Source organism: Thamnophis elegans, chromosome 1 (assembly GCF_009769535.1).
Source record: "Thamnophis elegans isolate rThaEle1 chromosome 1, rThaEle1.pri, whole genome shotgun sequence".
NCBI lineage: Eukaryota > Metazoa > Chordata > Lepidosauria > Squamata > Colubridae > Thamnophis > Thamnophis elegans.
The window spans coordinates 101,895,885-101,922,818 of record NC_045541.1 but is presented as its reverse complement, the minus strand read 5'-3'; the positions used below and the strand labels follow the sequence as shown (position 1 = coordinate 101,922,818).

Here is a 26,934-nt window from a genome sequence, read left to right as displayed (position 1 = left end):
ACAGTATTGTTAGTCTTCTATAGTTATCAGGTTACACAGATCACTTTTACATCAGATCAAATTTACATCATCCTATTCTTCTTCTCTCTTATAAACCTAACTCATAAACTCATCAAGCTTTACTCAGCAGCATACAAAGTTCACCATATACTGATTGTCAGTTAAGCAGGTGTGACTCATGCCAAACGATTACATTGCTGTCTCTAGTTGTCAGTTTTGTACCTGATATTGCTCAACTTAATTTTATTTTTCCTTAGATAGTATATTATCTCACTATATTTTACTCATCTCCTGAATTTTAACTAATAATTAATTTTAGTTAACTTATGGTTTTTCTTAGTTATTAATTTTATGACAGCTTTATAACTTTTACCTTACCACTTCAATTCAGTAATCACTGTAAGCAAATGCACTTCAATGTTGTAATTACTGGTTCCACAAAGTCTTGGTTTTTAATTAATTGTATTTGTTAACCATACAGCATTTACCAGTGACAACATAAAAATAAACCAGATATACAAGTAATAATAATGTTGCACCAAAAATATGGATGTATGGAAGAACGTTCATGAATCAAAGCAACTGAAGCTAAAAGTTATTGGAAAAAGGTTTTAGGAATACAAATGAAGGAAAGATGTTTTCTGACCCTTCAAAAATATATTCTATAATATGGGGGCTGCTATAGTAATATTGCTGATACAAGACAGAACAATGAACATATTATATTGTATTGTTTAGTTCAAAATGGGGACACTTTGAACTCAGAACACTACCAGAATGGTCAGAACACTCTTACCATATTTAGAACAACCGTCTTGAAGTTGAAATGACTTATGAAATGTTTCACACATCCACTAAAAATTACTGCAGGTCTTGGTTCCTCTTGTTAACTTACCAAAAAAGGATCTCATCTATCAAATGTTCTTTTAAAGTAGTAACTCTGCGCTCTCTTCCAGCAAGAGATTGTATCCCCAAAATATTAAATGCGACTAAATCACAGTCAAACCCTCTGCCTTTTTTCCCCTTGCAGCTGCAACGCACAATTATTTAGGTCACAGCATTATGAGATCTATTCAACCACCTGCAAAAAAAAAAAACTTTTATAGCTAGCTGCAGGAAAGAACATAGCGCTGAAAGTTTTTCTTTTGTAACTTCCTCCTTATCAGAAAATGAGAGAAGGCGATAGCTAAAAAATTCATGATAGTATGCTAACCTTAGCTTAAGAATTCATCGGAACTGGAGAGCTAACAGCTGGAAGCCTTGTTTTCTGTATCAGTTCCCCATTACATAACAGGTGTTTCATGTTTCCATCAGTTTTCCTAATTCTGGTTACCATGTTTATTACATACAGAGCTTCCACAAAAGAGATTTCATACTTTTCTTGGAATTTACCAATAGTAATAGCACTTAGGTTTATATACTGCTTCATAGTGCTTTTACAGCCCTCTCTAAGTGGTTTACAGAGTCAGCAAATTGTCCCCAACAATCTGGGTCCTCATTTTAACCACCTCAGAAGTATGGAAGGCTGAGTCAACCTTGAGCCTGGTGAGATACGATCTGCCAAACTGCAGTTAGCAGTCAGCTGAAGTTGCCTGCAATACTCCACTTTAATTACTGCGCCACCTTGGCTCACTAACATTTAGATGCAAATGTTGTGTTAAATGGTTTTCATTTTGCTGGATTCCTCCTAGAGTAGTATAATAGATGACAAGCTGGACTTGGATAGGGAAGAGGGAGATAAGACTCAAATCTTTTCTTCAAGCTTACTGGGTTCCCAGCCCAATTTACCTAACAAGACTATTTCTGTGGGATAAAAATAGGAGAACTCCTCTCCCCTCAACCCTACTGACATCACAAAAGATGGAATGTAAGTGAAATTAATCAAGCAAGTCTTCCAATGGATAGTTTTCAATATTTATCAAGTTTTGTGCAATATTTCTTTTAGATATACCCTTCAGGCAATGGTACAAATGATGCAACTTGCTCCTTTAAGTAGTAGATACTTACTACAATTTTCTTCATCACTACCATCAGGACAATCCTCAAAACCATTGCATCTGAAACGGCCAATGATACAATGAATTCCACTGGAACATGGGAAGAAGGTGGACCCACATTTAGATCTTGCTTTTGCTGGGGAAGAAGAAATGAAATTTTTATGATTATAAAACAAAGCTGTCAAAAATAGTCACAAACATCTCAGATTTGTCTACTTGACAAAGCTCAATAGAAATGTTTTACAACCTGGCCAAGAGTTTGATGTAATCTTTATTTCTGCTTGGTTGATCGGTGATGTAGTTCTGAAAACAATTGTCACTGTGGAGTCTTTGGTGCTCCCTGAACTTGGTTGTTTGCTTGCAGACATTTCATTACCCAATTAAATAACATCATCAGTGCAAGTGAGTGTGGGACTTCCTCCCCATTGATATTCAGTAGCTTGGTCTGGTGGTGTTGGTCAAGTAGTTCCTTGATTAGGGTATTGATTTCTGCCTGTTTTTTGTCTGGTGTTTAATTCCTGCTTGTTAGACATGTGTCCTGGTCTTTTTGTTTTCTTCTTAATATTTCTGTTGTCTCTTGAAAGGGTGTACATATGGTTTAACTTTATGTACTTATTGATGGCTGATTTATTAACCAATTATCAGCTGATAGTTGATTAGATTGTTGGCAACTGAATGCCAAGTTTATAGGAAGTTCCTAAAATTGTTGGATTTAGTTTGATTTAGAATGCTCACAGTGTCTAGTTACCCCACACTCAATAGCATTGATGATGTTACCTAATTGGGTAATGAAACATCTGCAAGCAAGCAACTGTAAGAATGTTGTATCTTATTATTTAAGACCTTACAAAATTTTCAGTTCATAGAAATTAAGCATTCATGCATTACTAGCATAAATATATGAACTAGTTATTAGCAGGCCATACGCATTCTGATATCCATACTTGGTACTGCTTTCTAGTAAGTATGAGGAGAAGCCAACCTTTTTGTGAATTACACAGCTAAAAGAAGATCCTCTGGCAATTGTGTAGGAATCTTTGCCTGCTCTATACCTCAAGAAAAACTGGATCTTTGTAACTTTATGCCCAAGTCAGGGGGAAAAAAACCTCTGGCCATTCAAATTTCCAATGCCTGCCTTTCTGTCATATGGGAAATTGTGTGAGAAAAAGAGGGGGGAGGAAGGGAGGGAGAGAATGTTTAATAAATCCCATTTCTATATAGCCATAAACACACTTAAATTTTGTTCATTTTGCTTTTGCATGCAAAACAACAATATTTACACTTCTTCATTGCAACATTCATTTTCTATGATATTTTTAGACTTCTGATTAACAGTAGTAATTCAAAGATAAAATTTGCACAGACCAATTCACAAATCAAGGCACATTAATGAATCACTATAAACAATGTATCTTTCCTGAAATATGAATTCTCTAAAAAAACAATATGCTAATATTTTATTGCTTGTTATCATTCCATGGTGTTTCAAACTCATATATTTCTCTAAGCTTCTGAACCAAGATTTATTTTGCAGAGCTTTTAGTTTCTTTGACTGGGTCTTTTTAGCATAAACTCGCTATTAGATATTAATCTACTTAGATAAGTTGGATGTAATTGAAAAATTGAGATTTCCATTGTAAGTACACAAAGGTTAGAAATTGGGTATGCACATATTTAAACTCTCCAAAGCCATAATCAGAGAGCCAGTTTGCAGCTATGGCACTGAATACTGCAAAAGATCCAGAGTGTAGTACACTGGTAAATGGTTTTCTCATGCCAATGATGCCCAAGGTAATGAATATTTTAGGAGTGACTCCATTTCATACACCAATACCTCCATTTAACCCATCCCTATGGGATTCTATAAAGTTAATGACAGTGATTTTATAATTTTATGAGCCCTCAGAACTTAACATCCAGTATCAAACCATCACTTTGCAATGCTAAACTCACTCATGGTATTATAATTTTAAACATGATCATGTCCTCAGATAAGAGGTTTTAGGATAGAATTGTACTGAAGATTTTAAATTCCTTATCTGTCCAAACACTCATCCATTCAAATTTGTATTTATTGGGCATGGCCTTTGCCCAGCACTCTATTCAATGATAATGACACTTGTATATTTTTATATACAAGGGGATATGGTGACATTATGTACACAAGTGAAGCTGAAAATTTTCTTTAGGTTTAGGGGGGAGGCAAAGTATATTTTTTGCTAAATCAAATTTAGGGTACACAGTGGTTTTATCTGTTTTGGCATTCACGATAGTTTTAGCAGAGCCAGGGAGAATTTAGTAATCATAAAAGATTACCAAATAACAGAAGTTGTTCTGCTCTGCAAAATAATACTGAATTGTATATGAACAAGTAGTTCATTATATAAAAGATGTTATAAAGCAGAAACCAGAGCAACTTTTAGATTATGACAACAAAATGAAGAAACTAAAATCCAAAACCAAAAATAAGTAGTACAATTCCTTTATAGAAAACACTTACTATACATGCATTAGCTGAGGCTTAGAGCATCAAAAAAATATCAAGTAAGTGCCACTAAATATTAAGGAATGTATCAAAATTTAGGGAAGAGGGTTCCAAGGATATTTATTTATTTATTTATTTATTATTAAAATTTATATGCCGCCCAATCCCGAAGGACTCCGGGCGGCTTACAAAGAAGGAAGAGAAGAAAAAAAATAAGAAAAAAAAGATAGTTTAAAACACAACACATGCATTCGTTATAATCGGGGCTGGACCTCAACAATGAGGTCAACAGCCCCAGGCCTGCCGGAACAGCCAGGTTTTAACAGCTTTTCTGAAGGCCATGTGAGTGGGTGAGGTCCGGATCTCTGGGGGTAGCTGATTCCAAAGGGCCGGAGCAGCCACAGAGAAGGCTCTCCTCCAGGGAGAGGCCCAATCTTTGGGATCTTACCGGCCGCTGGGAGGTATGTGGCAGTAGGCGGTCTCGCAGGTATGCTGGCCCTAAGCCATGTAGGGCTTTAAAGGTAATAACCAACACCTTGAATTGCGACTGGAGACCAATTGGTAGCCAGTGCAGCTCGCGGAGGATAGGTGTAATGTGGGTGTACTTCGGTACACCCAATATCGCTCGCGCAGCCGCATTCTGGACTAGCTGCAGTCTCCGAACGCTCCGAACGCTTTTCAAGGGTAGCCCCATGTAGAGCGTGTTGCAATAATAGCTTTAAAGAGACAGAAAATAAGCTATCAACATGGTACTACTGTGTTTCCCTGGCCTTATTTTCAGGGAGGTCTTTTTATTTTTGAGGTGCAGGAGGCAGCAAGCATGGTCACCTCATAGCTGCTGCTGTGTTGCAATATTTTTGAGGAGGGCTTATTTTTGGGGAAGGGCTTATTTTCAGGTGAGGACTTAGCCGAGGTGGCGCAGTGATTAGGGTGCAGTACTGCAGGCCACTTCAGCTGACTGTTATCCGCAGTTCAGCGGTTCTAATCTCACCGGCTCAAGGTTGACTCAGCCTTCCATCCTTCCGAGGTGGGTGAAATGAGGACCCAGACTGTGGGGGCGATATGCTGACTCTGTAAACCGCTTAGAAAGGGCTGAAAGCCCTATGAAGCGGTATATAAGTCTAACTGCTATTGCTATTGCTATTTTAGCCCATGCACTCAACAGTCCAATTGGGCTTATTATCGGGAGAGGTCTTATTTTCGTGGAAATAGAGTAGTAGTAAAAAATCCTTAAAGAAAACACACTTCTTCCAAATGATAAGAAAATAGAATTATGAATAAGAACATGTCTGTTGCATTGAGCTTTGCTGCAGTCTTACTGTGTATGTATTTGTGTTTGTGTATGTGTGTTTCTAGACATTGACTCTTAGTGTAAGCAGGGTTTTAAACAAATCATTGTTGCAAAAGCCGACAAACCTTCCAAGGCTCTATTCATACATTATCCCTCTTCTTAATAGGTTCATTTCTCAACTATGGAATTCAAACATAAATCTCTCCTAGGAGCTATCCATCCTATTTTCCAGAAACAACTAAAGTACATATGCAAAGCAATATTGGGAAGAGAAAGTTTATTTTTATTAGATTATTATAAATCTCAGGAGCAATAAATATATTTGCTGCTTGCTTCAGAAAAAGGGAGCAGGATTTCACACTTCATGGGATAAATTATTTATACATGAGTAAATTTGTAAGAAGAAAGTAAGGGATAAAGGTGTAGAGACAGGAACCATAAGTTTTTACACTAGGATAAATCTTTATGTTAAAAATGGCTGAGTTGAACCCTTTAGCACTTACTTATTTCTGTGATTGGATATTCTATATTTTTATCTTTAATAGGAAAACTAATTTAAAAATGTCATCGTGAGTATTCTGTTGAGTCAACCAATTCCTAAATAAGGCATCAGTATTTTCAATGTCAACATGTTCAGCCATTATCTGTAGAAGACTGACAAGGAAATTGTTAGAATGTTTCCATTTTCCAATGGATGGTCTAGTAAAGTAACAAATAATAAATTACTAAAGTGATTGACTAAAGCAATGTATCAGTATTCTCCATATTCTCTGTATCAGTTATAGTGTTCTCATTCAACTCAATTCAACATTAACATGACATCATCAGATGGTTTAGAAATATATTTTTTAAAGTTCTTGGTAGACCATCAAAACCAATAATGTTCTAAGGCGGCATTCCCCTATATGAACCCCTACAGCCTTGAACTTCAGAATCTATACCTCAAATACCATATCTAGAGGTTGGAGAAAAGTTGCTTTGGTAGGCATTTTGGATTGGAATCATCATCAGTCACAGCCAACACAGGAAGTCATTGTGGGTTTATAATTGTAAACATCTTGAAGGCCTAAGGCTGTCTGTATTTGCCAAGGATTCAGATACATGACAGCTATACTTATATGACTAGTACATTTATGTCTATGCACTAGCAGATTTATAACACAAGGCCAGAAACCATTAGGAGAAAGGAACAATAAAAGCATTTCAGGGGTGGGTTGCTGCTGGTTTGCTTCACGTGCGCTTCGCCAGATGGGTGGTGCGCATGTGTACACAGTTACCTGTGAATTGTTCTGCGCATGCGCAGAACATGAAAAAATGACTGAAAAACAAGCCGGCAATGGTAGCGGAGACCAGGGAACCAGTTCGGGTGCATGGTTACTGGTTTGGTGACCCAGTACCAATTTCCACAGCAGTTTGCCTGAACCGCCATGAACTGGTAGCAATCCACCTCTGAAGAATTTATAACAAAGTGATACTGTACTATCATTTACTGTCTTAACATATCATATACTAAGGGAATAAAGAGAAAGACTAGTTCAAATACTATTATTATTTAATGCATTTTAATTCTATTTTCTAATAAAAAGCATATTAATTATAAGCAAACTATAAATAATTTAATAATATATTTAAAACAACACACATACAACACAACACACAGGAAAAAAAGAGAGGACAAGAAAAACCAAAGGAAAAAAAATGCATTTTACATAAAAATAGAGAAAGCCTGTAAAAAAGGATAGATTAACAGGAAAGCCCTAAAAAAAAATGCTATTTGTTAATTCAGATATCATGCTTTTCAACCATAGCTACTCCATGGCTTGGACTGCTTTTTCATAAGTAGAAAGCTTCAATCGTCACTTCTTTTTTTACTATCAGCTGTTTCTGGGTGATTATGATTTCTAAGTGAAATATCAGAACAATAATATACACACCCCACATATTTCAACAGTAATTAAAAGACACTAATGTGGCAGCTGAAACTTTAAAAAAAATTGCAAATGCTATTTTAACTCCAGATCCATTAAATCTAGGAGAGATGGAGATTATAACTTCTTTGGAATTGTTTGAAACTCTCTTGCATTACATAAAATATTATACCACTTCTGAATTTCAATCATTAAAAGCTACGATTGTTACAATTATTCTAAGGCAGGCATCCCCAACCTGTGAGCCATAGCATATTGGCCACTGGACAGCATGAATAGCTGGCCAGTGTATGCGCGTATGCACGGGCCACTCATTCAAGTGTTGCTGCAAGCATCACAGGCACAAATGGCCCACTTGCATGGGCACTTGCAACCCCGTTCTCACAAGTATTGTGGGTGCTCGCGGCCCGCTTGCCCGGGCACTCACCCCATTCGCATGAGAAACAGTTGTTCACAGATATACGTATGTTCCTACCCCCCCCCGCAAAACTATCCTCTTTCCCCCCCTCCCCAGGCTGCCAACTCTGTTCTAAGATGCCTTATATAGGAGCATGCTGGAGTTAAAAGAAACAAAAAGGGATTAATCAGGTGAAGGGCAACTATAAAAAATATTTTACTTATTAAATTTATAGAGGTACACATAATTCCTTACTGCACCTTATATTCATACACATATATGAATATAGATCAATGTTAAGGAAAGTCAGTATTTACTGGCATTTATGGGAAAAAATCATATGTGGGATGTTTTCATTATTGTTAGAGGGGTACAAATTGCAGATTAAATCTGTTTATTAAATTGATTTTGGTACTAATCAATACAAAAGCCTATTGAAGTCAAATTTCTGATATACTTTTTTTACAGTTATCCCAATCATCAGGATCATCTGAATAGAAAGAAAGTATGGTTTATTTTTATACATGGAATCATTTTTGCATGCAAGCTCATCCCATATTTGGAGCTTTTGGAATTTTAAAATATAGTTGTAGCCTTTCAAATGAGGTGCATGTTTGCTAGAATGAGTAACTTAAATCCTAAAGTTTTTTTTTTTAAAAAAAAAAAGCAACTAACCAATCAGAAACTCATGTTCCCTCACCTGGGTTTTTATTTACAATAATGAACAGAATAAACATGGTTAGTTGCATTTCAAAATATATCAGTGATATAGTCATCATGATTAATAAATCTTTTAAGCTTCTTGTCCTGCTATGCAGAAACTAGTGATTCAGAAAAATATTTTAAATCGCAGTTGCTTTCTTTGAATAAGGAAATGGCTTTTGATAGGATGCAGATTAAAATACTAGAAAATAGTAATAGCAATAGCAATAGCAGTTAGACTTATATACCACTTCATAGGGCTTTCAGCCCTCTCTAAGCGGTTTACAGAGTGGGCATACTGCCTCCAACAATTCGGGTCCTCATTTTACCCACCTCGGAAGGATGGAAGGCTGAGTCAATCCTGAGCCGGTGAGATTTGGACAGCCGAACTGCAGAACTGCAGTCAGCTGAAGTAGCCTGCAGTGCTGTATTTAACTACTGCGCCACCTCGGCTCTCATCCCTTGGTAACGTTTTATTAACTTTATCTTTATTAATTGGATTAAATATGGCATTCAAAATTATTGCATTTACATTGAAAATTGGATGTTCCAAATCTGCATCTTTGAACTTATTTAATTAAACAGAAAAAAGGCATATCAATATTATTTTGCAGTTTAATATTCAATTTTATTTATTTCTAAATAGATATTTTGCCATGTTTGTGTGGTATTTTTTGTGTTTGTTGCATTTTATTTTATTTTGTAGAAATTCACACAAATTAAGAGAGAAAACAGGAAGAAAAAAAAGGGAAGGGCACTTCATCACAAATGAATGTTAGGAAATACAGAGAACAGCATTTGAAATCTTGCTTTCTTCACCCAGTAGACAATAAAATCATTTTTAAAATCATGAACAAATTATTCAATATACTGATGAAACAATCTTTTCTACCGGTGATTTATTTTATGTGTACTTATGCAAGTTATGTCCTGTTCAGCAACATTTCCTCATAATAAGTTGTTTTCCTTCTAATATATAAACATTACATCGCTAACTTGGTGTACAATGAAACCTATTATTACATTTCAGTTCAAATAAAAGAAATCTTTATTTTTAAAATTATACTTTTACACATAGTTTTCCAGCAACAAGCTATTAAAATGTAAGGCTTCTTTCAAGTGCATCTCTTAATACAATTATTATTATAAGTTTATTTGAAAAAAAATGTGTTCACCTAAAAATCAAGAGTCTTAAGCTAAAAGAATCCATCATTCTTGTTAAATAGTACAAATGTTCTGGGTATTTTATTCTCCAAAATATATTAGTAAATCTATCAGTTTTATAAGACTGGTGTTAAGAGCAAACATTGAGCGAGAAATCATCACTGGAAGACAATTACTTTGTACTATTAACCATTTCCTCAACCAAATGCCCTCCAGATCATTGGATATCAACTCCCATAATCTCAAAGGTAATATTGGCTGAAATAATGGAAGCTGAATTCAAAATATGTAGAGAACACCAAACTAGAAAGCAAACCAGTACATCAAAATATGGCCTGAGGTTATACCTCCTTAAGTACCAAACAAAACAAGGGTAGGCTGCATTATAAGCATCACTCTTAACTGGAAAGATAACTAATGCCTTGACGGATCACAGCTTAATTAAATTTTATATATTTGGCAACAGCCATTTGCAGAATAATTTTGATATCCAAGTTGCATCAGGGTAGCAGAATATTTCTTATTGTTTTCTCTATATAGATGCCCAAAAATAATTCCAGCAACCTTACTGAAATTATTTACTGGAACCCAACATTTGCTGTTGATAAATAATTCCTGCCAAATCAGCATAAGGGTCTTGATACACTATATTGCCAAAAGTATTCGCTCACCTGCCTTTACTGGCATGTGAACTTACTGTAAGTGACGTCCCATTCCTAATCCATAGGGTTCAATATGATGTTGGTCCACCCTTTGCAGCCATAACAGCTTCAACTCTTCTGGGAAGGTTGTCCACAAGGTTTAGGAGTGTGTTTATGAGAATTTTTTCAAAAGCACATTTGTGAGGTCACACACTGATGTTGGTGGGTTTATGTGGCCTACCACTTCATGGCTGAATTGTTGTCGTTCCCAAACACTTCCACATTCTTATAATACAGTTGACAGTTGACTGTGGAATATTTAGGAGCGAGGAAATTTCACGACTGGATTTGTTGCACAGGTGGCATCCTATCACAGTTCCATGCTGGAATTCACTGAGCTCCTGAGAGCGACCCATTCTTTCACAAATGTTTGTAAAAACAGTCTGCATGCCTAGGTACTTGATTTTACACACCTGTGGCCATGAAAGTGTTTGGAACACCTGATTCTGATTATTTGGATGGGTGAACGAATACTTTTGGCAATATAGTGTATATCTTGGTCCTTCAGATACTTATGATCTAGGTACTGTAAAGCATCTTACAATAAACTTGTCTTTTAGACTATATGGAACCAGGCAGACAGTTTTGTTGGCAACAGGATGAGAATGATCTGTTAATGCCTTCTTCTATGATGGTTTTTTTTTTTAAAAATACTCCCCAGTCTAGCATATAACCTAGTACTTTGGTAGTTTTCCTTTCCAACCAAAGTACTGCCATTTACCAAAATTCTGTAAGATCTACTAATTTAAATATATTTCATAATATTAAACATCAGGACAATTCCTATGAAAAAAGACATCCATTTTTGTTTTGTACATTTATTCAGAGATCAGCAAATAAATAAGAAAACAAGTAAGCCTCTTAAAACATTGGATATGCATAAATTGGCAGCAAAACAATAATGGTTGCCTAGATTTTTGTAACTCAGATATATAGCATCTTTTTCTAGTTTAACTTTTCTACAACTTCAATATTATGAATCTGTGACTAGCAAGAATCAATGTTCTAAAATAAGCCACATAAATGAACTGGCAATAGGATAATTAAAATTCAAAATAGAAGTCATAACAGTTTTTCAGACAAACAAAAGCAGCTTAAAAAGGTCTATTATTCTGACTAAAGATATCTTCTCTGTGGGTCCCATAATTTCCCCCTACACTGTATATATTCATGTATAAGTTTATTCATAAATAAGCTGATACTCAGATTTTTAACCAAAATACCATGAATAATGGGCCATCTGCAAATAATCCAATCCTCAAAATTTTAGTTATGTTTTGATTTTCACAATTGGCTTATCTGAAGATGGCACATTTTCCATGCTATTTTGGTTCAAAATATGAAGGTCTACATATATGCAGATGGCCTTATATGTGAATATCCACTGAATATATAGTACATTTAAAAAGATGAGAGAAAAATCTAACATATATGCTTGTAGATAAGCCGGCCCCATTTAGGGAATGTCTTTTGGCATTAAAAAACTTCTCGGGTTATCTGTGAGCATATATGTAAATTAAAATCGGATACACAAAAAAGCATTTTTTGAAGGATTAAATTTTAATACGTTTCTATAGCATCTAGTAAAGGGACCTGTAATTGGTAACATGTGACTTGACTTTAAGAAATATATCATCAGGGTTGTTTGGAGCTGAATATAGATTATTTTTCTGCAATAGTGAAGAAGCTAGTTTAGAATCTTCCCTTTCGAATAGAGTAAAAATGATGGAAAGATTTAAACAGCCTTTTGACTCTGCCATTTTTTCCCCACACATTCAGTGCCTTCTGAAGCTTCTAGGGGTTAAAAAAATGAGCAAAGGGAAAAATATAAATGATTGCATGTCATGTCTGGTTTAGCCCTAAGCTTCACATCTGTTTCTATCTCCTTAACTCTGCTAAAAACAGATGTCTGTTAACTTCAAACATTCCACCCTAATAGCACAAGTAGTTTAAACAAGAGCTGGGAAATTTTTTTGAGCCAACTGAAAAACCATCCACTCTTTGCCATACTGTTATCATATCCCATTACAGAATTTAGCCTCTTGTCTGTAAAGAAATCATATTGTAAGTGGTGTTATGGTCAAATGATCCAGATAGCAGCTCTGTCTCTGCAGAGACACATTAAGGGTTGGAATTTGAAAATTTTCACCTATTAATTTGATTTTCAAAGACAATATGGGTGAACTAAATATGGTAATTTTGACTTGGAGAGTTTGCCCCTAAATGAGAAACTTTTTATTTTTGGTATAATCATTGAGAAGGAATTATAACTGAATTGATAAAAATTTCATGAAAGCAGAAATTCAAGACAATTTCAAGTATGATTCAAGGACTATTCTGATACGTCCTTTTTTATTAAATCGAAAGAACTGTCTCATGACTCAAAAAGAGTGTATAGGTATATCCAACATTCCAACACAACACTCCTGTTCACACTACTAACAATCCTAGGTGCTTGTCTGTCTTCTAATTCTCTCTCTTTCTCCCTCCCCCCTCTCTCTCTTACACACACACACACACACACACACACACACACACACACACACAAAATCAGTAATATATTTATGTTAGCAGGTTTACGTGGCTTTTAAAATGAGAACTAAAAAATTCCAATGTGAAGTGAATTTCTGTTGCTTATTTCTCACAAATGCCCAAGCTGACTGAAATTCCAAAAGTTACAGTTCCCAACACATCTGGAAGAGAATCAGGTTAAAAATGCTTTATTTACAATAACTTTCTCTAAATGATGGTTGTAGCCCTTTGTTTATAGTTGCGGTTTTTCTTCTCTCACAAGATTTTTTTTTCTTTTTCTTCACAGCTTCTGTGACTACATTAATCTCTGCTAACATGTGTTTTCTCTCTCTCTCTCTCCTTCTCTTGCGTGCCCTGCCCCCTGTGCATACATGTGTGACCTCCCCATGCTCCCCCTGCCCCCTGCGCATGCAACCCCGAGCCCCATTTTGGGCCCAGTAGACCTCCCTGAAGCCTCCTGGGATCAAAAACAGGGTGTGCCACACACCCTGCCCTGGCACATGTGCACATGCCTCCCATATGTGCCCTGCCCCTGCGTGGCAAAGACACAAAAATCAGCTGGCTGGCGGGAGGTGTGCGTGCATGCCACCTGTGGCATGCGTGCCATAGGTTCGCCATCACGGCTGTAGGCTTACCATTTTATCTGGGAAGCAAAAAACAAAATGTAAAAATGAACTAAATTTATAGGTTGATAGAGTAAAGCCTGAAATTACTTCATTCTGTTAATTATTTCCCTGTTGACAGTGTCACAATATCACATTAGTGTTATTAAACAGGGAATAGGAAAGAAAAATTACTGTCTTTAAGTGTTAACATTTTTAGTTTTCATGCTTATATATGTTTTAAAGTTTGCCTGGAGCTCAAAATTCAGTGCAAAAAGACAGGTTTTTTTTGGGGGGGGGACCCAGTTCTTTTATGACTTATTATGAATTCATCTATATGTAGCAGAAACACAATCAGCTTCCAAAGGCTGCAGTATCTAAGAGAATCATTGCAAATTGCATAGTCCAGTGCTTGTCAAGTAACAGGAAACTGGAAACAGTTTTCTTAGCGTTTGTTCTTGCTAAAGAGAGTCAATCAAGTCTTATCTTACTGTCACTTATCTAAAAATAGATGTATTAATGCATGTCAACGGTATATCTTTATTTTAAACTATTTATAAGATCTTCTAGAAGCTTATATCTCAGACTAATTAAATTCAATTAGTTCGCAAATAATAACTTTCTCGCTAGCAAATCCCATACCCACTCAGAAAAGCAAAACAAAGAGAACAAGCATTTTTTTTAAGATTCCTGAAATATTTTTCAAATTTTAATTTTATGACCCTACAACCTCAAAATGAGAAAGTTTTGTGAAGAAAATAATTTTGTTGATCAATGATGGTGTATGTTAAATGTTTTTTCTATTAGTATTATTTACAATAATCCATAAAATCTGGAGAAAATTCATGGGACACAGCTAAAAGACTCACTTTGTATCTTAAAAAGTAGCTATGGACTACATTAACTTCAAAATCAATTTTATACATCACTCTGAAAAGATCAACATTTTGTACTTTATGAACCTGGTTAAGATGTCTGACTGGGACATGATTTTTAGGAATCTTCAATATATTTCCATCAGTTATTTGTTTGTTTACTTCCACTATTTTTATATAGATTTTCTATAAAGTATTAAGTCTAAATATATAAATCCAACATTCACCCAAGAGGATGGCACTTATAGTTAATAGTACTTACTTGTGGTGGTGCTACCATATTTATTTTTGTGATTTCTAATCCTGACAATTACACATAAACAGCATAATTCAAGATATTCAGTCTATGGCAATTAATAAAACCAATGCTGAAAAATCCCTTAATAACTTCTGTAATCATTTATTAACAATTTTTCATTGATAACTTTGAATTTATCACCTGGTAAAATATTCTTTCAGAAACTAAATTAAAAACAAAAATATGAAATAGTCATCAAAGATGCAGTACACTGGTCAAATCCAGCTATTCTTATCTTCAAAATAAATATTCTCTCTTAGATACATTTAATTTCCATGTGAAAAAAATTCCACACTATTTTTTACAAATTTGTTTTTTAAAGAACTGTTCTACAGAAACAAGCAAAATTGTAGTTGTTTTCATAACATTTGAAAAATATGATTTGATTTCAAAAAGCTCCAGTAGCATACTACTTTTCTTGTTGCTAGCTTATAATTATTATTAGGGTTCATCGCACAATCAGCCAAATGTTTAAACTGAATTTGACATTGTTATCTACCCTATCAACTACTTCCCAATTATGAGATAGGCAGGTGTTGCTTAATCTTGTTAAAGCTATCACTGCAAGATGAAAGTTGCAGAAAAAGTTTGAAAAATTGGGCACAACTCACTTAACAACCAATTAACAACAGATTTCAGAAGAAAGTGTGGATTGTCTCTGTTGATTAGATGCACAGTTTATCCAAAGTCTTGGTTACTGCTTGGAATAAATACTGCTTGGCACAGAGGCATGGGCATGGAGTGGGGGTGGGTATGACTAGCCAGCATGGTGTGAGCCTATAGGGATGGAAGAGCATAGATGGGTGAGAGAGACTTACCCCACAACTTGCAAGTTGCAACCTTCCCCATTAAGTTTCCAGGGAAGCAAACAGGGAAAGTAACAAAGGACAATAATGTGATCAGAGGCACTACAACCAGTTGTGTGAACCAATTGCCAAGCATGCAGAACACAGTCACATGACCATGCGGTAAAAGTACAAGCAGAACTCCAAGGATCAGTTATAACCACTATTCATTCAGCACTGTTGTAACTTTGAACAGTCACTAAGTGAATGGTGGTAAGTTAAGGACTGCCTGTATTAGTCAGCCTACAATACTGGATTCTTAAGAGGCAGGCCTGATCAGGGGTTCCAAACTCACCTAGAGCTCTCTAAGACATTTTCTGAAGTTTGCAACAATACCTTGTAGGTCCCAAGGCCAATGTTTGGGAAAGCCAAGTTACTGATTGTTACACAGACCTGCAGTCTGGGCTGTAGAAAATACTTTAGGAAGAGGAACTGACCAACAATGGCAATTACACAGTACATCTTGGCCTTACACAGATCTCCTGACAAACATTAAGAATTGGTCTTTATAGTTAGCATATCAGTTTTTCTTGCATAAGCAGCATTGTCCTTCAGGACTACATGCCCGCCTGTTCTTACAGTACATAACAGGTGTTGAGACAGAGGAGAATTAAGACCATTCCTTCATCCATGTGAAAGTACCCACCAGGAAGATGGTGGGCACCATCCCAAATAGAGAGGAAACATATTCTCCATATTTTGCTACTCACAAGAAACTGTTCTGATGCTTGCAATTTGTCCTCTTTAATCTCCCCTTAAACCATTCCTAGTAGGATTTGGTTTCAAGATCCTTTGCCATCTAAGTAGCAAAGTTAGTTTAAACTTCGGTACTAAAAAAAAGTTTAAGAACAACCCATGGTACATTGTTAATGTCTGTCTGTGTGTAGACATGTCTTTTTTGTCCCTTGTGGATCCTTAGTCCCCCCCCCCCCTGCTATTTCTTGTTCTACTATGTTTTTAATGTTGTATGCTACCCAGAGCTGATATTGAGTTAGATTACAAATTTGATAAATATTTTTCAACTCACTAAAGACTTTTACATCAATATAATAAAACAAATTCAGTGTTGTGCAGCCCTCAGGCTAATAAACGAATCCTCATGTGGTTCCCATGACAAAACCTTTGGGCTAGATAAAGAGCAGTTTCTATAAAGGTGCAATCAATTCTTTCAAACCTTATTCCTATCACATCTTGGCCTCCAGAAACATCTTAAAATTTTATACCATATACAAAATAAACTGCACATAAAGGTCATAATGAAATTTACTGCAGGAAACAAAGCTGTACTTAGCACCTTTTCTCATAAAATGGGAGGGAGGGACAATGGGAGGGAGAGTCGTAAAGAAAGATGGGTCTGACATCAAGTAAACAGGAGAAACCTGTAGATGCTCCATATAAAATAATCTCTACGTTTCCTCACTTTCCAGGAGGAACACTGGAAAAACTGGCTTTGACACAAGCTGGATTATTAACATTCATAAAAAGGTATGTTAAATGGATACTTAGACATGAGGTTAAATACAACAGTCCATATATTTCATGGTATTCCAAATGGATATTGTTCAAGGTATTTAAACATAACTTGGGACTAATTATTACTGTTTTACAACATAAGCCGCTATTGGAAAACAAAAGGTTAGAAAAGCATCCAAGATCTTTATTAAATCAAACCAAACAATTACTTTTGTGTGGCCAATTTTATATGCTTAAAACATCATACTTGAGAATGTAGAAGTTTAATTTTAATACCATGACCAAATTTTCATCTAGCTCTATATGTGCAAAAGATGATGGGATTTGTTTTTGCATTTACTGTTGATCTTATCCTGACAATGTTGTGCATCTAATTAGCACCATAAATACGATAATCTTCTGCATGTACTGTAAGTCACACAATATAATAAAATCTACTGCACCAAATTTCTAAGAAAACAAAACCTGTTCTAGATGGATACAATACCAATGGAAGATGTTGCCTGGGAGGTAGTCTTTAAATCAAAAAGGTGAAGGCATTATGCCACAAATCAAGAGTTAACCTTGAAAGTTGTTAGCAAAAAAGAGTACCTTCAACAAAGAGCTGCTACACCACATTACTTTATTATCACAGCAGGATGATTAAAGACAACATGCACTTTACTTTAAGGCAATGTTTTTTCTCCCTATACTGAAGACCTGGAAAATGTGTGCAAGATTTAAAAAATAAAGCAGTTTTAAAGTTCTAAATGTAAAGCAACAGAAATACAGAATTTTGCTGAGTTACAGAAATGAACAAAGATGAGTTATAATGGTGTTCTTTGATGAATGGCAAAGACTCTAGCTTTGTGGTAGAATATATGCAGAAGTAGTATTCAGCAGGTTCTGACCAGTTCTGAAGAACCGGTAGCGGAAATTTTGAGTAGTTTGGAGAACTGGTAAATACCACTTCTGACTGGGCCCGCCCCCATGTATTCTCTGTGTCCTGAGTTGCAGGGAGGAAATGGGGATTTTGCAGTAACCTTCTTCTAGAGTGGGATGGAAATTGAGATTTCACAGTATCCTTCACCTGGAATGGGGTGGGAATAGAGATTTTACAGGATCCCTCCCCTGCCACACCCATCAAGCTAAGTTATGTTACACCACCAAGCCACACCCACTGAACTAGTAGTAAAAAAATTTGAATCCCACTGAATATATGCTTTGTCAATAGAGGGCCCCATATTCAACCCAAATATTGTGTTTTGGCTTATTGCCCTTTGCATTGTTTTCCCAAAGAGCAGACTATTCTCCTTTGAGAATTATGTAGCATTGTGCTAAATTATTATTACAATTTCCATCTTGACTTCCTACACTGTTCTCTTCACATATCAGAATCTACTGTTTCATTCCAATGATTCTTTAGACTATCAAGAAGGGTTTCTGATATCAGTTCAATTTATTAGGTAACTGAATGGGAATAGTAGACAGTAAATTATGAACACATTTCTTCTAATCATTTGAATCTGTATCCTTCCTTTCATATTTCTATTCCACTTAGCTAAAATTTTAACTGGATGCTATTTTATCATTCTTTTTTTTCAAAATGAAGTGATGACGGGAAAGAGAGCAAGCAATGTTTTAGTAATTGGGTTGTGATAAACAAGAATACAATAACTAGGGTTGACAAATTGCCCTAAGAAAGGCAAGACATACTCTTGTCAAAAATCTCCTTTCCTTACCGCTCTACAGCGAGTCTTAATGCATGAATAGCTGCTCACAAACTTAAATTTCTTTTTCATCCCTCAGTTTTCAACATGGTAAAAATACACTGGGGAATGTGGCTAAAACAGCTATACATACCTACCATAGTACAATTAATATGTACTTTTTCATTTCTCATATAAATTTGGGAATCAGAAAAAAAATATTGTGAGAAAATTGTGATGTTGATACAATAGTCAAATATTTGATTTATTACATTAACATCTGTGATACTCAAACACCTATATAGTTAGTATTATTCTGATTTTTCCATTAACAGATACAATTAGACTTCCAGTTGTGAAGGTAAGCAGACTAATGGTTAAGTTTACTGCAGTGAGAAGAACAGTGTGTGTATTCTTAGATTTTATGTTGAATCTGAACCTGGCTACATGGAGTATTGGATTTACATAGCATTTAAGTAAAAGGTAGAATCATATGTTCCTCAGTGACATCTGCTTGTTCCAGATTATGGGGTATTTATACTGTCGTCAACAAAAAAAGATATAGATTCTTTATGTATACTGAGAGCATATGCACCAACGACAAATTCCTTGTGTGTTCAATCACACTTGGCCAATAAAGAATTCTATTCTATTCTATTCTATTCTATTCTATTCCACAAATTCATCAAGTCCTGGCTATATCTTTAGGCCTGGGAGTTCCAGTGGACTGGTGAAATTCTCACATGGCTTCATTAATGTGGTTAATACTCCCTCTCTAGTGCCTTGTGGTTTTTTATAATAGTGATTGATTTATATGAAGGTGAAAGTTAGTTCTTTAAGCTTGTTAGTTGGTTTCCAAACATTTCGTTACCAGGCTATGTAACGCCTTCAGTGGAGTTTAGGGGATATCAATGTCAGTGTTCTGTTTATAAGGGCTTCAGGAGTGTTCCTTGACATGGCTCAGGTTTATTCCATCAACAGACACATTGACCAACCTATGAACCCCTCAGAATCTAAATCAACCACACAACAAACCAGAGACAGCATCAACCTTTAACCAACCCATGCAACTCCCCCCCCAAGTTCATCTCTCAATGACGCTGACCTGATGTAACCTCCCTATCACAAGACCCGTCACAAGACACTAACTGATGGCTCACACCATAAGACCCATCATAAGATCTTCATTTGACACACCCACACCTGAAGCCTTAATAAACAGAAGAACACTGACACTTACATCCCTTAAACTCCGCTGAAGATGTTACCTAGCCTGGTAACGAAATGTTCAGAAATCAACCCACAAGGTCAGAGAACGAACCTTCACCCTCATCCTACACCTGAGCTACAGATATTTGCCACTATTGTAAACTGTTTCATATTTGTAGTAATGATTGTTTTATATATTTATTGTTTTAGTTAATTTTTGAATACTACCCAGAGTCATTTTTTGTGGGATGAGCACTCATATAAATGTAATAAATAAATAATAAATATTTTTTTCAGGTTCCAATTTTATATCTGTAATAAAGAAATGTACAAATACTTCCATGCTTATAATTTGCCATGAAGAATGAAGCATAAGACAATTAGCTCATTTTGGCTGGCTGTCCTAATGTGTAAATATAATGATCATAAACACAAAGATAAGTGAAACTGGACACTGGGTGTCACTGTTGATTTACAGACAAATTTCTGAAAGCACATGGAACTAACAAAAAAGGCTTTTCCCACCTAACACCTCCCCCCCAATAAAGTGTGTGTGGGTGAATGTGTTGGGCGGAGGGATAATCAGATGTGTCTGGTTATTTGGTGAAACTTTAAATTTGTCTGTTATCTTTTCAGGCAGTAAGCAAGGATGATATGCCATACTTTGAAAATATACCATCTGCTGCTTGTTAGTTGACAAAAGCATCAACCTATCAATTCTCTAAGTAACTGTTGATAGTTAGCCGACAAAAGCTACTTTCAATGCTCACATATTACTTTCAATGCTTACATATTATTCAATTATTTTAGACAGATGAAGATTACAGTTGATTAGGGCAGGGAATTAAAAAACCTCCAAGAGCTCAAAGAGAAATTAAATATGGCAGCACAGTCAGAATCCAGCTCCCGGTGAAGTTGATGACAAGACTCACCTTCTAAACACAGTGTGATTTACAACAGGGAGTCTGGAGAAAGAAACCACCTAGTGTTTCATAGTTATTTATTAGCAAACATGATAAACTAAATGATGTATCACTATTTCTGAAGATATTCAACATTTTAAACAGAGTTGGAAGGGACCTTGGAGGTCTTCCAGTCCAACCCCTGCTTAGGCAGGAAACCCTACACCACTTCAGACAAATGGTTATCCAACATCTTCTTAAAAACTTCCGGTGTTGGAGCATTTACAACTTCTGGAGACAAGTTATTCCACTGATTAATTGTTCCAACTGTCATGAAATTTCTCCTTAGTTCTAGGTTGCTTCTCTCCTTGATTAGTTTCTTGTCCTGCCCTCAGGTGCTTTGGAGAATAGCTTGACTCCCTCTTCTTTGTAGCAACCCCTGAGATATTGGAACACTGCTATCATGTCAGCCCTAGTCCTTCTTTTCATTAAACTAGACATACCCAGTCCCTGCAACCGTTCTTCATATATTTTAGCCTCCAGTCCCCTAATCATCTTTGTTGCTCTTCTCTGAACTCTTTCTAGAGTCTCCACATCTTTTTTACATTGTGGCGACCAAACTGGATGTGGCCTTACATTTTAAATCTTTTTCCCCAAGGTTGATGATTTCCTTCTTTCATACTTTCTGATTTTTGTTTGCATGGTACATACAGACTCACAGAGTTTCCAGCAGTTCTGAAGATTGGATCCCTTCCTTCCCCTCATTTACTACTAATGAATTCAGCATGAATGGATAAATGCCTAATTGGCATGTCCATAATGGACCTTAAAGCAAAAACAGTTCCAACAATCTATTTGTCATTTCTTTGAAAGATTGTAAATGTTAAAATTATTTCCACTCTTCCATAAAAGAGTTAAAATTATTTCCACTTCCATAAAAGAGGTGGAAGTGTTCCAGGCCACGCATTTTCATATTTCTAAAAATAGTTTTCATAACATATAAAGCAATAATTAGGATTATATGCTTTCATGACTTCTTTGCTACAAGCAGTTACCTCAACATGTACACAGAAAAGATAGGAAAATCTCTATTTTAATGAGTACCAGGAGATACTAAAACAGATTAAATAGTAATATGGGAAATACAGAGAACTATGCACCCAATCACTGAAGATATGTGCTAACCAATATGAATATCCATAAAGAGATACTATCTGTTATATCACCTTTTTATTAAAAAAAAATATCCTGTCTCTCCTTGGTGTGGTAACCACACGTTGGACAAAGAGAGACCTTTATACTGAGAATATCTGTAGCTCAGGATTGAACAGTGGAGTCCTTGGTGCTCTCTGAACGTGGTGATTTCCTTGCAGAAGTTTCATTACCCAACTAGGTATCAGCATCAGCATCAGTATGATCAAGAGCTTTCCATCTTTCTGAGGTTGGTAAAATGAGGACCTACATTGTTGGGGGCAATATGCTGGCTCTATAAACCACTTAAAGAGGGCTGTAAAGCACTGTGCACTGTGAAGCTGTATATGTGTGCTATTGCTATCATCATCATCATCATCATCATCAATGATGATACATAGTTTGATAATGAAACATCTGCAAGAAAACCACCAAACTCAGAGAGCACCAAGGACCCCATGGGAAACTTATAGACTGTAATTTCTTGAATAAAATAATATGATTATGAATATTTACTGTAAATATTTGAAGGCATGTAAATTATTTTATGGTTACCATTTGGATATTTCTCAAAACATCATGTACAGAATACCATACATTAGAAAAGAATAACTACTAATGAGACTTAAACTTGATTTAATTAGGAATCCTTTTTCCAGATATAAAACCTTTTAGAAGACTTCAACACTTATCAATGTGTTTAACAGATAGGTTAGATTACAAAAAAAGTTTAAATTTACTCAGAAGGATTTCATTTTTCATGAGTGAATTGAAAATAATGCTGCAGAGTTCTGTATTGTTTAAAGTCATGCTAAAATATCTAGTTCAAGAACAGGGCACAGAAATTTTACATTTATTTATTTAATTGACTTATATGCCACCTGAGTCATAAAAGTGACTCACAGCAGGTGCAGATTTAAATATTTGTGCAGTCATATAAGCTACTTTTAAAATTAGATTTTCTAAATAAAGTAAGAAACAAAAAGGATCTTGCACACTGTTACGCTTGATATTTTATACCAGTGGTCCCCAACCTTTTTATCGCCGCGGACCAGTCAGCCTGTGATAATTTTACCGTGGCCCGCTGAGCGCGCGCAGGGGTGGGGGTGGGGGTGTAAAAAAACTCCCAGCCCGGAGTACCCCTTTAAGTAATCCATATTTCAGTAAACTGATCTACCGTCAGGCTGTTGCTTGTAAACTGGACTAACTATTTCTAGTTAATTTCTAACTATTTGAATGGAAGATTATATGCTTATAGTTTCTATTCTTTTGTTAACACACAACCACATTTTTATTCTTCTACAGACACCATTTTTAATTACCAGGATAGTACACCAATGACAGCACCATGATCAGAAAATATTAAATGTTGCATTATTTTCAATATGTATTTGTAAATATATGCCAAATAGATTGCAATCGCTTTCTGGACTTCCTTTAAATTTGCAGGTAAATGCTGCAATAGATATATAGCTCCCATCAGATTGATGATCACCCAAAAATGTTATTCATTGAATTCACTGTGAATCCTTTCTTAGTAAGTGCATTCAAGCCAGCCTACTACTAGCTGGTAGCCTCTCTGTCCATTCACCAAATTATCTGGGACAAGGGTGTCAGAGTGACATCGAAAATGTCAAGGTAATAGCCATGACTATGAAATTAAAAGCCTATTTATTCTTTTATTTGCATCACATAAAAACCAAGATGGTTCCCATCTTGAATTTTTCTAAATACATCCTACATACAACCATGATGCAGGAGTTTTCATTCAGCAAGAAAAAGGAACCGGTGACTTGAGCCAAGTCAACATCTGGAAATCTTATCCCAGTCATATCCAACCTAGCTTATTTTTTGAGATCACCTCAAGGCGAGCTGGAGCGGGACGCGCTGCGCCATGAGTTGGAGAGCTTGGAGAGGCTGAGCGCGCAACTTGGAGAGCTGCGTCTCCGCCGCCTGGAGCCCGAGCTGGCCCGGCGGCGGCAGCAGCTGGAGGGGCTGTGGGCCGACTGCGCCGCTCTGGAGGCGCTGCTGGAGCAGCTCCTGGCCGAGCACGAAGGGCTGCAGGAAGCGCGCAAGCAGCGGCCAACCGCGCTGCTGTCTGCCCCGCGCGTCCTCCGGGCCGGGCGCTCCGAGAAGCGGCAGCTGGCCTCCGACTACGCGCTGGTGGTGAGCTGGAGCTGCGCGCAGAGCCTGGAGCGATACGAGGCCGAGTTGCGGGCGATGCAGGAGCTGGAAGGGGGCCGCCTGGGCCAAGAGGACCTGCGCAAGCTGCGCGCGCAGAACCAGGAGAGCCGCCGGCGCCTCGAGGAGCTGTGGCGCCGCTGCCGGGAGCTTTGCGCGCTGGGCGAGCGGCTGGAAGAGGAGCGGCTGGCGCAGCAGGAGAGCCACGGCGCCCAGCTGCAGGGATCATGGCCCCCGGCCGCTGCGCGGCCCGGTGCCAGGTACTCCGCGGCCCGGCACCGGTCCGCGGACCGGGGGTTGGGGACCACTGTTTTATACAATTAAGGAAATGTTATGTGAGAATGACCTTGAGGATCAAGAAGAAGAGATGCTTCTTAGGAAGCAATTAGATAGAAGGGGGAGGAGCCCCTATTGCCTTAACAGTCAGAGGAAGAAACTTAAGAACCAGCTCAAATTGATCAGGCAAGTGGCATCAGATTTATACCTTCAAATTTACAAGATTATGCTAATATAGGGTTCAAAGCAAAGTTGTGTTTTCCGTCTGGTATGCCTGGGAGAACTGACAATTAAGTATTGCTGCATGCCAACATTATTTTGTAATAGTGATGCATAGAAAAATATTCAAAGGAAGAGAATGTATATAGTTCAGGGTTGAATTCTGGAGTCCTTGGTTCTCTCTGAGCTTGTTTGCTTGGTTGTTTGCTTGCAGATGTTTCACTACTCAGTGAATATCACCAGTCACACTTCAAACAAACCTCTTCTTATGAGCACTCCACTGTATTCATCAATAGAAAATTGGGTGCATAGGTTTTGAGTTAGCATATGTGTTCTAGATATAACCAGGCCTAGTTAAATTAGAGATAAATAACTTTTTTTTGGTCCAGGATTCATATTTTTTTCCTAAAGTTCCATCTTCTGAATGAATAAATCCCTGTTCCATTTTTTCAGAGCTCTAGAGTCTAAACTATAAGTAAAATAGTGAATGACTGACTGAATGGAAGTGATTATACTGAATATATTGAATCTATTTTTACAATGCAGTGTTAAGAGTAATTGGTGTCAATTATGATTAGAGGATACGGAATAGAGCTGTGATGCCCAGGTGATATTTCTGAAATAGTATCTATGTACCTGGACCCCCCCTCTCTCTCTCCCTCCCTCCCTCTTCTCCCTCCCTCTCTCCCTCTCTCTCTCTCTCAGAAGGGGGGAAGGGATGGGGGCAGAGGATAAACATATACAAAACTGAGCTTTCTTACCTGTGTTACACAGATCTGAAATGCTCTTTTCCAATTGGAGACTACAACCAGAGTATTCATATTTAACAAGTTTTATGGGCATATAGGATCTTTTTCACTATATTCATTCTTTTTTGTCATGTGGACTTATTTTTTCCTTCACTTATTTGTTATAAATCTTTACAGTTCTTATCTTTCATTCCATTTTCAAAGGTAAATTAAGTCACCCTTATAAATGGAGACAGATTTCATATAAAAAGAAAAATACAGTCTGCAGCCCGTCACAGTAACTTGAACCAGAACCTATAAAAGTAGTCTTTTATTTTTCCCTCTTTGTTTCTTTTACCTCCTCTGTCAATGTAGGATAGCACAGGAAATGAATCACCTGCTCAAAGGTTATTTTCCCTTCACTCTTGTTCAAATTTATTCATGAATTTTGATATTGCTACTAAGCAAAGATAAGGAAAGATGAAAAAAGAACAGGATGATTACCTCTGCATGGGTGAAATAAAAATGACCTAGCTAAAATATTTCAATAATCTAATCCATCTTGGAAAGAAAAGAAAGAACATACAGTACGAACATCAGTTAAGCACCCCAAGATTTAAGCTGATTCCACTGAAGAAATTTATGAACTGGGGTTTTACAACTGTTTAAGATTTTATCAGCAGTTACAGTGTTTTCCCTCCCACCAGAATTTTACTGGATTCCATTTTATTCTCTGTGACAAAATAATATCCTGAATGTAGTTTGTGACCACTGCCAAGCCACTGCTGAGTCATTCATAAACAAAACATAAATTCTGTTTGAAACACTTCATTAATTCTCTATTTGCATGAGGGTGATATCATGCAATAGAGGAAATAACAAAGTTATATGAAAACAGAAGTAAAAAGCCTCTTGTGTGGTATGTGTATGTACAAAATTTGCCTTTTTATGTATGTATGTATGTGTGTGTGTGTGTGTGTGTGTGTATAACTATAACTATAACTAGATAGATAGATAGATAGATAGATAGATAGATAAATATATATATATATATATATATATATATATATATATATATATATAGAGAGAGAGAGAGAGAGAGAGGGAGGGAGGGAGGGAGGGAGGGAGGGAGGGAGGGAGGGAGGGAGGGAGAGGCAAATTTATCATATGTTTATGGGGATGCTGCAACAGTCATAAATGTGAAAAACAGTCATAAGCGACTTTTTTCAGTGCCGTTGAAACGTCAAATG

At 36.6% G+C, this 26,934-nt stretch overlaps 1 protein-coding gene across 2 annotated transcripts in view; it reads right to left on the bottom strand.

The window, feature by feature from the left end:
* LDLRAD3 (low density lipoprotein receptor class A domain containing 3) overlaps nt 1-26,934 on the bottom strand; it is a 154,958-nt gene that overhangs the window by 60,396 nt on the left and 67,628 nt on the right. For both annotated transcript variants that reach the window (XM_032233995.1, XM_032233988.1), the window contains exon 3: nt 2,008-2,133. In XM_032233995.1, the coding sequence (XP_032089886.1) occupies nt 2,008-2,133 (126 nt within the window). The remainder of the gene's footprint in view (nt 1-2,007; nt 2,134-26,934) is intronic.